Source organism: Dermacentor andersoni, chromosome 4 (assembly GCF_023375885.2).
Source record: "Dermacentor andersoni chromosome 4, qqDerAnde1_hic_scaffold, whole genome shotgun sequence".
NCBI lineage: Eukaryota > Metazoa > Arthropoda > Arachnida > Ixodida > Ixodidae > Dermacentor > Dermacentor andersoni.
The window spans coordinates 40,478,363-40,491,409 of NC_092817.1; the positions used below are offsets into that span (position 1 = coordinate 40,478,363).

The 13,047-nt window shown below is 47.7% G+C and overlaps 1 protein-coding gene across 1 annotated transcript; it reads right to left on the minus strand.

The window, feature by feature from the left end:
• Positions 1–1,521: 1,521 nt before the first annotated feature.
• Positions 1,522–12,637, minus strand: LOC126536971 (uncharacterized). Its single transcript, XM_050184051.3, has 4 exons — positions 11,867–12,637; positions 3,804–4,034; positions 2,389–2,473; positions 1,522–1,749 (listed from the first exon to the last, which is right to left on the minus strand). Exons 1-4 carry the CDS (start codon positions 12,397–12,399, stop codon positions 1,552–1,554), a joined length of 1,047 nt encoding a protein of 348 aa, XP_050040008.2. The 5' UTR covers positions 12,400–12,637; the 3' UTR covers positions 1,522–1,551.
• Between the last annotated feature and the right edge of the window lie 410 nt (positions 12,638–13,047).

Consider the following 13,047-nt stretch of genomic DNA (forward strand, 5'->3'; position numbering starts at 1 on the left):
TCCCATCACGCATTGCTCCTTATTTGGGAGACTTCTATAGCAGAGGACATGGCCATTATTCAGTCATGTATAAGCCTCATCAGTTGAATGAATGAAACCAAGTTTATTCCACATTAAAATGCGCCAAGAACGCTGCGATGGAAAGGGAGGGGTATTATTGCAGTTTTAACCTCACTAAGGCCGATGATACACTAAACAATGTTTGATACTTCCTCACAGAGTCCTGCTAAGCTAGCTGTACTCTACAGAGTTCGGCTGTTAAAGGTTGACAGGGTCAGCTTCCATTGGCGGCCTGTACAGAGCCAGATTCTGAGCACCCTCTGCTGGGTTACAGGCCTGACCACCGCCTTGGTCAGGTGCTCTGCAGTTGCTGGGGCTTGAGGGCGATGGGTTAATTGTAGAAATCATCAGAAAGGTGGCAGCCGAATACTGCACCTGGGAGGCAAATTCCTATTCTGGTGAGGGAGTGTCTTTGTTTAAGCTAAGTGGGCCTTTTTAATTTGGTTGTACCTGGATTAGCATAGCCCCACTCGCTCTTGGCATCTTTTGCAGATGATACAACTCAAAAGCAGCTGGGATATTATTCGTCAGGGAACCTGCATAGCTGGACAAGTTTCCTATGATTGTACCTGTATACCATAAATAATAGAACTGGGGTTTCTCTTTTGTAATTGCGGCAAAAGCATGACTGTCAGTAGAACTTAGTGGAATGAAAGAATGGATCACATTGTGCAATAAGAGAATGCATCACATTGTCAGAATTTCTTTAATGAGGTATAGCAGGGCTTTTAGAGAGACTTGTTCAGTGAAGTCTTAATGAAGGCATTCGTAAAATGTTGGCGATACTGCGGGCCTCTGCGGTATAACCAGACCTGTTCATTATGACAATGGTGCCGCCTTTGTCAGCAGCATGGAGGAAGGAAACGTGATCAGCAAGCTCGATGGCTACACACCTGCTCACACACACGGAAAGAAAAGGTGCTTTTTGGAGATGTCTAAGGGTCGGCTAACCTCAGATGAGAAGTTTTAACCTCCAAATCTTCGCATCCCACCATGTCAGTGCCCAACTTCATCCTATAGTTCTTTATTTGCAACTCTCGATAGGTGTTTCAGGTGCTCTAAGGTTAGCGACTTGCATGGGTGGTTGTCGATTCCTTTGGGTCACATCACAGAAACGTAATGGCAGTGGCCTGAATATGTGCCTACTGAAACATCACAATCAAACATGGCAGAAAATTATTTGGGCTTCTTAAACAACTTTGTACCAAAATAAAAATGCCATATGTGCCACATTACAACTTACAGCATACAGGCTAGAAATATACTTGCACGACACCTTTCACAGTGCTTCAATAATATTTGTGTGTGTGCGAAATAAGAGGTGTGTAAGTATAAGTGGTCAGCAAAATTAAAGTACATAATGTGAAATTTGAGTGCATTTATGTTCTGGTATCCATAAAAGGGACGGTACGTTTGCTAGGATAAAGAAAATACACAAAATGAAGGAAGCTAACAATGGCATATGCTAGCATCAATATATTAGAAAGTACCCTAGAATTTTTTCATAGATGGATTCGATCCAACATTATTGAAATGACCGCCTAGACCATTGTAGCCAGTCCTGATGACTGAATTGAATGACTCTGTAGCAGCAGGTGGACGGGAAAAGCTTGTGTTCCATGGCAGCAGTGGTTCCCTCATCGGTGTTGCACCATCTGGAGCCATCGAGTGCCAAGCAGAGGTCACAGTCTGAAACAAAATTGGTGCAGCAAGGATCACTAGAGATAAAAATGCAGGTCATATAAGAAAGACTAGCACAATAAGAAGAGCTGTCGTCATCATCAGAGTAAATTTAAGTACACTGTAGGGCAAAGACTTCTACCAGCTACCTCTGTCTTATGTCAGCTAACTCCATCCTACGGCTGAATTTTTACTAATTTAATCTCTCTATATCTAATCCAATGCAGATTTGACTGTTTCTGTTCCCTTCACACCCAGGCTGGCGATAGAGTAGCAATTTTAGTTTTAAGGATATCCCAACTGGAATATCAGTTGCCTGCATTTTTCCCGATTCATACTGCCATCTTCCTATCTCTTAAGGTTATGCCTTTCATTTTTGCATCCAACACTCGTTAAATGGTGCTTACCTTCCTTTCAAGCCTATCCGTTATCCTCCAAGTTTCCACCCCATAGTTAGAATGCATTGATAATGAGAGTATGCATCCATAGCTTCTGTGCCAACATTTTTTTGAAAGACTTTATGCACTTTTATAACAAAAAAAAAGTGGCTTCCAAGATCATTACTATTGTAACGCTAAAGTGAGGCATGCACAAATTACGACCACTTAAGTAAAACCCTACACCAATTAAAGTGGTTCCCAAGCTTACGTGAAGAGCTGGAGAGGCAACACTTGGAGAAGGTGTTTCTTCATGGTTTGTCATGCGTGGACGCTTCATTCGTTGAGGCGCTGGGCTGCATGGAAAAAGAAAAAATAAAAATTAATGAATTGCTATGTCTAAGGCAGGCAACAGATATTATACATCCTTACTGTGCTCAATGAGCATGGGTACTAAAATGACATTGCTGGCAAGTATTCTACACGCCGTCATGTAATGACTGTGACATTTGCGCATCAAATTTCAGCTGCAGCTTCTTTCTAGCGGCCCATTTCTCAGGTTTTCGTTATAGGCACAAACTTTGCCCTGTGGTAGCATATAGCGAGATAGTTCCCTATTTGCACGGCGAAGTAACAATTTTTCATTTCAGTGTTGCTAGCCTGAGAAAATACCTCTGGTTAAACAAAGAACCATGCTCCAAGTGTAACACATATTTTGCTGCCAAATTCACACCTGTATATAGAAAAATGTGACCACTACTCTGTCTTGCCAACTTTGTGCAGCACAGTGAAAGGTACAGGTCGCATCACTTGATGCCAACTGAATGGAAGCTTGTCGAAAAGGATTCAGTGTACAGTGAGCCAGTCCTCCTCCCTTCTCAGAACGCACAATCGGCTCTCATTGCTGATTGGCTGACAAGCCCTAGCCTTTGCTGTACTGCACAAAGTTGTCGAGCTGGAATTTAGGCACATAGGCTTTGCAAGAAAGCCAACCTCCAGACGGAGTTATGGGCCAGCTAGTGCACAAAGAAGGAAAACAGGCAATGGCACAAAAGGGTCTAACAGCAGCAGGAAAACATTTCTGGGGACTGTGTCAAGTGATCAGCAAGGATCTTATGTGGGCTCCAATGTGGGATATAGCAGTTAAGCATGCTGATAATGTCAGGCATAAACCTGGCATCTAATTGCTCTCTGCCAATGACAAACTGAAGGTTTCATAGTCTGCCGCGAAGCATTTTTTTCCAGTTCGGTCAACACCATGTGGCAGCCGTATAGTAGCAGATAAAGGTACATTATTGCAACCAGTTTGTTATTAGTATAAGAAATGAGTTCGACAGTATGCGAAGAGAAAGTAGGCAACACTAGAATGTTTCCTTTGCCAAAACAGCCCAAATATAAAAAAAAGGAATTGTGAAATTCATGATGTCACAATGGCATAACTGGCTCTGTCGTTTTCTGTGTGAAATTAATAAAAAAAGTGAACTTTGGTATTCATTTTACCCTATAATCATCTTTCCTGCCATATGAAAGAAACCGAGTTATGAAAGAACTCTTCATCTGTTTAAACTGATTTAGAGTTGAACTTTACTGTTCCTTTAATATTTCCCTTAGGTGTCTCTTTGTACTCGAAGTTGGTGCTGCAGATGAAAGAGCAATCTGTTCTATGAAATCAATACTGCTTCTCACCTTTCTGCAAACGGACCATCATCAGCATTTGAGCTCGCAGAAGTGCTGCCTTTCCTCGCTTTGAGTTCAGCCCTGGTGAGCCTGTCCTTGAGGCGACTAACATCCCCTTCCAATGCACGTATGCGGGCCATTCTCTCTTTCGTCAGAACTTCCAATTGGGCCACCGTTCTCCTTAAGTCGAGCGCCTCCTTGTTCAGCTGTGACCGGCTGTCCGTTACTGTCTGCAGTTGGCTGTTACATGAAAAGCAAGTACCAGCATGACTACAGCTTACAAGGCTGTTTGAGGCTCTGGTGAGTGGGTGAAAATCAGTCAAGTGTATCTGTGCACTGCCGTAACGCCAGGCGAAAAGACAAAGAAATGGAAATGTTATGATGTTAGGTCAACGTTAAGAAAAGCATGCACGAAAGTGCTGCAGTACAAACTGGTTTTAGAAGACTCTCCCCTCAAAATTACTCGGCCTATCAAAATATTATTTTCCTGCAGACATTTGCAAGCACAAATTTTTTTAGCCTTCGAAGAACTATAGGGACAAAATGTGAAAGCACCAGTGTGCTTAGATTTACTTGCATATTAAAGAAAGCCAGGTGATTCAAATTTCTGGAGTCCCCCACTGCGGCATGCCTCATGATCAGATCATGGTTTTGGCACATAACACCCCATGATTTAGTTTTGGCTTTCAAAGAACTGAATGAAGCTATCATTGTACCTTATTTAGGCAAATTTATGTGAAGAAACAGAGGTAAAGCTGAATAATTTAGAATTCCTTAAAATGTAGTGCCAGCCTCTATGTCCAAACAAACATTGCATGATGTTCTCTTGAAACTACATTACAATGGAATCGTCATGCAAAGAGCTTTAACAACGAAATTGTATACAGTGTTGTCATTAGTGGTACCAAAACTTCTGAGCACACTGAGCTGACATCAAACCATGCAGCAGTTATTATTGGCATCTGCAATTGTGTCCAAGTCAAAGGTGCAATAAATGTTTTTCAGGCTGCGATAAGTGTGTCAACACCATAAAGACAAAAATATATGCAGATCCCACGCACTATAGGAATCTATGTAAGCAAAGCTTTTCGTGCTGGATGCTTTGATTGACGATAATTAGCGGCAATGGTGAAGGCTAAAGCCTAATTTCTTCAACGTTCAGGCTAACAAGAGTGGCGAGTTGATGTTAACCGTTACCTTGCGTGTACCAATGCTGATTGCCTGCGTAGTACACAGAACACACAGGGAGAGGCATTGTTGTGAGCCATATTTTATAACCTCTGAGAGAGTTGAGCATTGTCAATGCCTCACATGGCACATCGTATTGTGGCAGAAGTATTCAAATTTAATTGGATTATGGGACTGCAAGTGCCAAAACCACATTTGGATTACGAGGCTTGCCGTAGTGGCGACTCCGGATTAATTTTGACACCGTGATGTTCTTTAACATGTCCCAGAATCTAAGCACACGTGCATTTTCTATTTCGCCACCGTCGAAATGCGGCTACTACAATTGGGATAAAATCCACGACTTCTAGCAATTCCACAACCGCAAAGGTAATGCGGCGGGCACAACAGTGTCGATTCGACGGTTGACCGCTTCGGTAGTGTCTCCTGAACCTTGCGGTGCGCTTTAATTAATGCAGCTCTTCACACCCTGAGTAAGTTGTCTGCTAGACATATTTGCACGATTTTATTTTCAGAAATAGCAGCAACCTACTGGTTGCAACGGCTGTGATACAGTAGTGGGGTTTTCTTGCCTTCTCAGGTCACCTCCCCCTCTCTTGTATGGGAACTGCCTCTCTCTCCTCTCTACAGTTTCTGCAATGCTTCTTAGGGGAGTCACGGATAATTACAGCTGTCAAGCGGCTAATGTGGCGACCCCCAGGGAGCTCCAGAGGGTACTGTGGACATTTGACGCGGTGGGGTGAAAAAAAAGTTTCTCGGGTCACCTTTCCTCTCCTACTCGCGCCTGCCATCTATATACACGCTCTCCCCGACAAAAGCTTCGCTTTAAAGATTAAGCGATTACGATACTTGCTAGTGCGAAATTTGAGTGCAGCTCTTATACGGGTCTTCATTTCACGATATTACATATTTCACGGCTGGTGCGGACAATCCGTCTAGTGCGGCACATTACACACTGAGCGAAGGGCGCATTCACACCGAAGGCGGGGCGGGCAAAGCAGGCGGAAAACGAAGCGGGCAGCCCGTCCCCTCTCGGACCGATTTTTTTCCGCCCCGCCGGAGCTTCCCGCAGCCAATCAGGGCTCGAGGAGAGCAGCTGGCTCAAAATGGCATCCACCGAGCTGGATATTGCGCTGCACTTTTGATCGACACAATCAAATGTTATACAAGAATCAAAGCATTGGCATGACACATTCACTCTCGTTCTTGCAAGGCGGGCCGAACCCACCGCGGCGTAGGCGGGCTGTCTTCCTTCGCGCTTTCTGCTGCTCGTCTTGAAAAGCTGCCAAAGAAGCGGCGAGTAGAACGCCGACTATTTCGTCTTCTTCGTCCGAGCTGATCATTCTTCACAAGTGGTTAGCAAGCAACAGCAGCGAAAGCGCGCGAACGGCTGGTTTGTCGAAAGCGCTGCAGGCGGCGCAAGCTCTCGGGGCGTTCGTGAAAGCGCGAGGCTCCGCGCGCGCGCCGCCACGCCGCGTTGAAAATCCGCTTGCTTTCTGCCGCTCCCCGCTGTCCCGCTTGGCGGGTGTGAATGCGCCCTAAAATGTAGGGCGCATTCGGGAGATCGCGAGAAAAAGCGCATGGCAGACGCGTGGGCGCGATTCACAGCAGCCGCCGCACACGGACCTCCGTTCACGCAGCGCTTTGGTGAATAGACGCGTAGAGTGTTCAGCAGCTGCCGCCACGTTAGCAATAGGTCCCCGATTTCGCGCCGCTACATCCGGCAAGAACAAATCTGAGAGGTCAGACAAGCCAGCCGCCATTGTTCGCTGAAACGTCGGTAGTCCTAGCGCCAACGCATACCAGAAGACTCGCCGTGTTGCCAAATTCGATCCACGTTGGTAGCGCCAAATGTGGGGTCACCACTCTGCGTGCGGCTAGGGCTGAAGGCGAGCTCCGGATCTAGCCCCACACAGCATCCGTACTCCCTAACCTGCAGCGCGGGAATCGCTGCCACGTCGGGTTCGAACGAACAAGGCAACCAGCGGCGTCGACCGTAACGACGTTTATTGCTACCAGCAATAAAGAACACTGGCAGAGCAAAGCCCTTTAATAAGTAATAATAGACTGGCCTCGTTGCCTGGGATAGCGAGGCAAGCGAGGTCACTCACGATTTCCGGCAAGTACTCCAGTGCAGCAGGTTAGGGGTCCGGCGTCCGAGAGAGAGAGTCCCCCGCTGGCGCTGTTTTGTACCTTTTTATCCTTGCGAGGGGAATGTCCTCCTCGCCCGTCAGATACCTTCTCGCGAGTCGGGGAGGAAGGGTGCGCGAGGGAAAAGCAGAAGAGGGCTAAAAAGGAGAGGGCGTAGTGCGCCTCTCCCCAACTTAAGGCCTTCTGGCTGTACTTTCTCCCTTTGAACTACGTCACGCAAAAGTGGCCCGCATAGAAGTTCCGTGCAGCGTGCTACGAAGCTACGAGCGGCGCACCTGAGACGCGGAAGACCGAGTGGGCGACAACGGCGATAACAATTCGATTAGTTCCGGGAACCCTGCCGCTCCTTGGATTGTTTCGGGGTTAGAAAAGTCCTGGCATGCTGCGACATGTTTCTGAGCGCTATTTTCTTTCTGGATATGAACCGTGCATGTAGTCCCTGTGCTTGTGCTTTCATTGCGGTTGTGTGTCCGGCAAGCCTTCATTGCCGCGGAATGTGGATTACGTTCATGCCAGAATATGCCTAATAAGTGCTGCGTGCCCAATTGCTGGAGCAGTTACAAATCGGGGCCGAAAAATCATGCATTCATGTTTCCGCAAGATCAATGACAGAATATTGGGTGCCAATGCTAAGGCAAAGAAGAGAAAAGCTGAAATTCTGCGGAATAAGGCAGCTGTTTCTTTGTAAATAGTTGCACGAATGTTTTGTATCTCCATTGCTAAACTCATTTGCAGTGTTGTAAATATGTGGACTGCGGCACTGTATGTAATAAAGCCTCGACAGCGAAATAATTAGTTTAGAGCCCAATCTATACCGGAATAAATGCATGTGTCCCTAATGTGAAGAAGGGCACACCAGTGAAGTTGTCATGAGATATGTGTTATTGTGAAGCATTAACATTTTGTCGAACTTTTGTGGATGCATGAACGGCAAACTCTTCGACACCGACGATAAATCAAGGCAAAGAAGCTACTCTGATGAAGAGGGCACTGTCGCTTTTCAATATAAGCCATGCTCCCTGTCATCATTTGCCCGAAATTCGTTCTCAGTCCTAAGGTAGAACAATTTCATTTTTTATGTACGGGCTTTTTAACAATGCAGCGCGTAAATATTTTTGCATAAATAAAATAGTCTTGGAACACCCTCTGTTCTCTGCGGGCCATCTGCTCAACTATGCCTAAAGAAACAATGACTGCGCTCTGGTTAACGCTGCCCATAAGTGCGCGATCCCTTCATTCAACCCGTATCCCCGAGCACGCCGCCGGCCTCTTCTCTGCGACGTCACTCACCGAGCACTCAGGCCTTCTCTTGTCTTAGTGGTCTAGGTGGCGTTGCTCTCCCGGGTCTGCTCTCAACATTATTTTCTGGGCGAGGACTTACGGAGTCGCCATCTGTCGGAAGCGCCTCCCTTGCGTAGTATGAGGGATAACGCGGCGCGATCCTCATAAGTTTGGCTCACGGCGCTCAATAAGAACATCACGCGGCAGCCCTCCTGGACGTTTCTGTAAGTACTCTCAAAACGAGGAAAGTTTTTTACTGTCAAAATAATAATCGTTAGCAAACTGAAAGCATATAATCGTTTACAGACGCTATCTCTTTACCGAATATGTACTGCGAGCACCACTGCGCGCGGTCGCCGCGATGGAGTCTCCCGAACCGGCTTCTTGCGTGAAAAGTAGGCAATAGGCAAACGCTGAGAGTAAACTATGTGAAATTTGTTCCTATAATGGGCTGTCTGTATAACCGAATGGAGCATATCAGAATGAAGCCTCAACGCAGCGATTGCACAGGTTCGCAGCGACCGACTGCGCGTCTGCATGCATGTCCGTGCACAGTGATTTAAAGCGATAGCTTTACTGGTCGCGAACTTGCGATTGCGCCGTGGCTGTGCTCCGAGGAGGTACATGACGTCACACGCGTTCCTCGTCGTTGCGCTCGCCTCCGCTTGCTTCGTCGCATGCCTTATAACATGTCAGAGGATTGAAAAGGAGAGCTAGAGTGCGCCGCAACCACAGTTGAGGCGGCAGTATGGACGGCGACAATTCTGATAAGCAGGAGGAGGCCTGGAATCGACATCGGAACGAGATGAAGAGGAAACGAATCGCCCAGGAAACAGACGAACAGAGCGCCGAACGACTGGCTAAACGCCCTAATATAGCTAGACAGCCAGACTAACCTGGACTTGCAATCAAGAATAACCAAGGCTAACCATGCTATGCCTTAGCTTTCGCTACGTATATCCTGGCATAGCCCAGCTAAGCCACTGTCAATTTTTGCTTTCGCTACGGGCGCGTTTTCGTGCCATGCCGTGAGCTTTAGGCCGCAGACTATGAGCATTTGACAGTACACAAGCAACCATTGTTGCGTGGACGCTATCAGAGCTGTTCAAAAATAATTTCGTTACAGAGACTTCGACGCCTACGGCGACTGTGATGTGCCGTCGCGACGATTCAATCTTTTTTTTTTTTTTTTTTTGTATATTCTTGGACGTTTCAATATTATTTCTCAAGTTGCGTCGCACTGCATGTTTATCGGTCTTCTCAGCGTGCGATTTCCCGCTGCTTCTTTTTCGTAATCCAGTGCATTAATTCATAACAAAAACATGGCCATGTGTCATGCCTTTTTCTGATGTGCTTCTTAACGCTCCCTTTCCATTCCAGTGAACTTGCCAGAATCAAGCATCAGCAAGTTCGTAGACCAAATAAAGCGTCATGACATTAGCCGGGCAGCGGGCGCGGACGAGCGTCTCAGTGCGCGTTTTCTGCCCTGGCGCTTCAGCCGACGTAACGTCGCCATGCCGCGCGCGCGCGCACGCCATGTCGGAGTATATCTGCCCCTTTACCGAACATCGCAGTCCCGACGCCGTAGCAGAAATCTTCCGCGCGTCTGTACTTGCTGCATGCCCGAGTTCTAGCCGATGGCTGTTTGCCGGTTCTAAGTTTCGCGAGCCAAGCTTCACGCAGCTTCTTGTCCTGCGGCTATGTGTGAATGACACCTGGCTCCGTTGCGTACGCCCGGCACTGAGCAGTAGCCTATCATGCTGCACGCCTCAAAAAGCAGCCGCTACCTATTATAGTTATTTCAAATTCTTTCAAGCAGATACCCAAGGCGGGAAAACCTCACCACTTAATCAGAACCACAGCGCAGGTGGTACTTTAAACTTTCGTTTTCAGTTCGCTTCGGCGCTTCCGAAGCAGCCGACGCGGCCGCTGTGTCCACGTGATCTCTCATGCCGCGTCACGCCGACGGTGGTGCCAGTTTTTCCAGTGGTAAAGCTCGCCCCCAGGAGATGGGCGCGTGTGCTCCCCATAACCCAGTGATAAACACCGGGGCCGCACGTTTCAGCTTCGCTGCTTAACCATTTGTACGGGTGGCTTGGGCGATGATTTTTTTCTTTATTTCTTTCACTTCGTTCTGGCTAACCCAGAAGGATCCCGTTCAAGGGCGCTGCTTTGTGATGCGGGTGGGAGCGCAATCACGTGGTAGTCGTCATATTTCGCAGGGTTTATTTATCAGTCGGAAAAAATTAGTACGTTGCTGAAAACACCGCAGTATGTCCCTTGGCTGTGCCTACAAATGCCTCATTGACACTTTGATAATTGTGATAGTACGTCTCGAGTTAGATAATTACAATTAATTAAATCTCAGTAAGGAAAAAAATACGGGCAGCTGCTCCACTGTACTAGAAACAATATGCACTAGGTTTTCTTTGAGTAACGCATATTTCTTTTTTTAAATCTTGGTGCATAATAGTTAATTGGGACACCCTGTATATGTTTATGACCTCTGCATGCAAGCCATGTTTCCATTCCTAATAAATGTTGTAAATTATTAGATTTTTTAATGAGTCCTTACCTTTGCTTACTGTAAAGAGAAGCGATACTGACACACGTATCATTCACGTGCTTTTCACACCCCGTCGATAAAACTGTGCCGAAGGGATCACGAAAGCCTAAAGGGTTTTTTTTTTTTTTTTTTTTCAGGGCCGAAAAAGCACGCAAAGCATTTTGAAACGAGGTGAACGTACAGCAACATATTCATTCTCTAGGAATAAGCTGTCTATTCCTTTAGAAATAATTGTTAATTGGCTACCTCCTTCTATTTAAAGATATAATAAAGTTTATCCTGTGTATATAGTTAAGTATATTGTGTATGTGCATGGTGTTTACAGTGGAAATTTAAAACAGTGTTGAAGGGAGAAAATACGGATGACGCAGCCGCCGCTGGTACTTCTAATGCGCTTGTTCTCGTATTGTCAGGATTTGTAGAAATAAAGCAAAGTATGAATTAAAATCAGTGCACGTCTGCGACAACAATGATGCAGTAAGCTATTAGCCACAATAACATTTTTAAGTGAAAAAGTCGAGGCAAGTCAAAAGAAACCTCAAATGATGTGGGTGACAAAACTCTGGCAATGACAAGTTGGGTGGGGTAGGCTTTTGGATCGCTTTTGGATCGACTCGAGCCTCGGAGCCTCCCGTAGTCGGCGCCTATGCTGCCAGGTGCAGTGGCGTAGCTAGGTCGTCTGGCACCCCGGGCCCATAGGTCTTCTGTCATACCCCTCCCCGGGTGTAGTCGGCGGAAAGAGAGGTGTTTTCGGACGTATATGACACCCCCCCTCTCTCGCTGGCCCCTTGCACCCGGGGCCCATGGCCCCCCGGCCCCCCCGCCTCCTTTTGCTACGCCACTGGCCAGGTGTATAACAATGTCTATATGTACGTATATTGCGTACCGTTCTTTGGCGTGTAGGCGAGCCTGAAGCGCTATGTTCTCCCTGCGGAGGTGCCTCTTATCCCTGACCTCTTCTCTCAGGCCCCTCAGCTGCGTCCTCAGGTGGCAGTTCTCGCGCAGTGAGTTGACGTACTTGGCGTTGTACGTTCGCGCAACGCCTTCGATCTGGCGCATGCTGCTGCGTAGCGCGACGGTCGCCTCCTGCTGCCTCCTCTCGGCGACAGCGGCCGCTTCCAGCTGTGACCTGGCCTCGCCTAGTTCACGCTGGAGCAGCTGCAGTGGGCCGCCGTTGTTGCCAATGCAACCCCCGGGCAGTACGTCCGCTGCGTCCAGGAAGAGCTTCACAATCCCATGCGCACGGAGCGGCTTGCGACAGGTTGGGCAGCTCCTGGACGCTGCCAGCCAGCGCTGCAAGCAAGCCTCGTGGAAGACATGGCCGCACTCAGTCGCGCTCACGCTGTTACTGCCGCTACTCGAGTCGCTGCTGCTGCCGGCCTGAATGGTGTCCATGCAGATGCAGCAGGTCGTCCGCATAGCTGACCAGCGCGACACGCTTGGCGACGATCAGGTCGGCAGATCAGGTCGGTAGACCCGGCAGACCCACCGGGTCGGCAGACCCTCCAGTGCGGTCAGCAACGGCCGACTGGACGGTTGAGCGCCGAGCCTAGTGGGCCAGTTTGAAAGAAAGCGCGTTGTCACGTGCCCGATGTGCCGCACTCTCGTGCCTTCGTCGTCGTCCTCGCAAAGCTTGTGTGATGCGCTGCTCGATCACGAGCTCGTAGTTCTGAGCTACGCCCCAACAGGCAGTTCGCAAGAGTAACAGTGAAACCTAGGTGACAGTTGTCGTCCCCGTCGCATGGACAGAAAAATGAGTTATTGACAATCATCTTGATCACCAAGCGTAATTTACGCTGGAAATTTCTGTTCATCCGAAGGGTACACTTTGTACTATCTGTGGATGTTCTGACCAACCATAGGTTAAGCCGTTAGTTCTCGATGGAATTGACTTTCTGGACATCTGTGCCACATTTTAGTGGAGACGAGATGCAGGTACCTCCGGCCTTGGTTTGAATGAAAAAATATGAGTGCGATCGAGAGGTCAATGACCGAAGGTGGCGCCACCGGCATTGTGATGGAAAACAACGCCACGTGGTCACGCAAGTTTATGGGTTTCACCGCAAC

What these genes read in the sequence shown, in the direction of transcription:
- LOC126536971 (XM_050184051.3), bottom strand. Translation starts at nt 12,399, where the DNA reads ATGCGGACGACCTGCTGCATCTGCATGGACACCATTCAGGCCGGCAGC. An exon ending in CGCCTACACGCCAAAGAACG is followed by an intron (nt 4,035 to 11,866) that starts GTACGCAATATA and finishes TTCATGTAACAG; the next exon opens with CCAACTGCAGACAGTAACGG. An exon ending in TTGCCTCTCCAGCTCTTCAC is followed by an intron (nt 1,750 to 2,388) that starts GTAAGCTTGGGA and finishes ATTTTGTTTCAG; the next exon opens with ACTGTGACCTCTGCTTGGCA.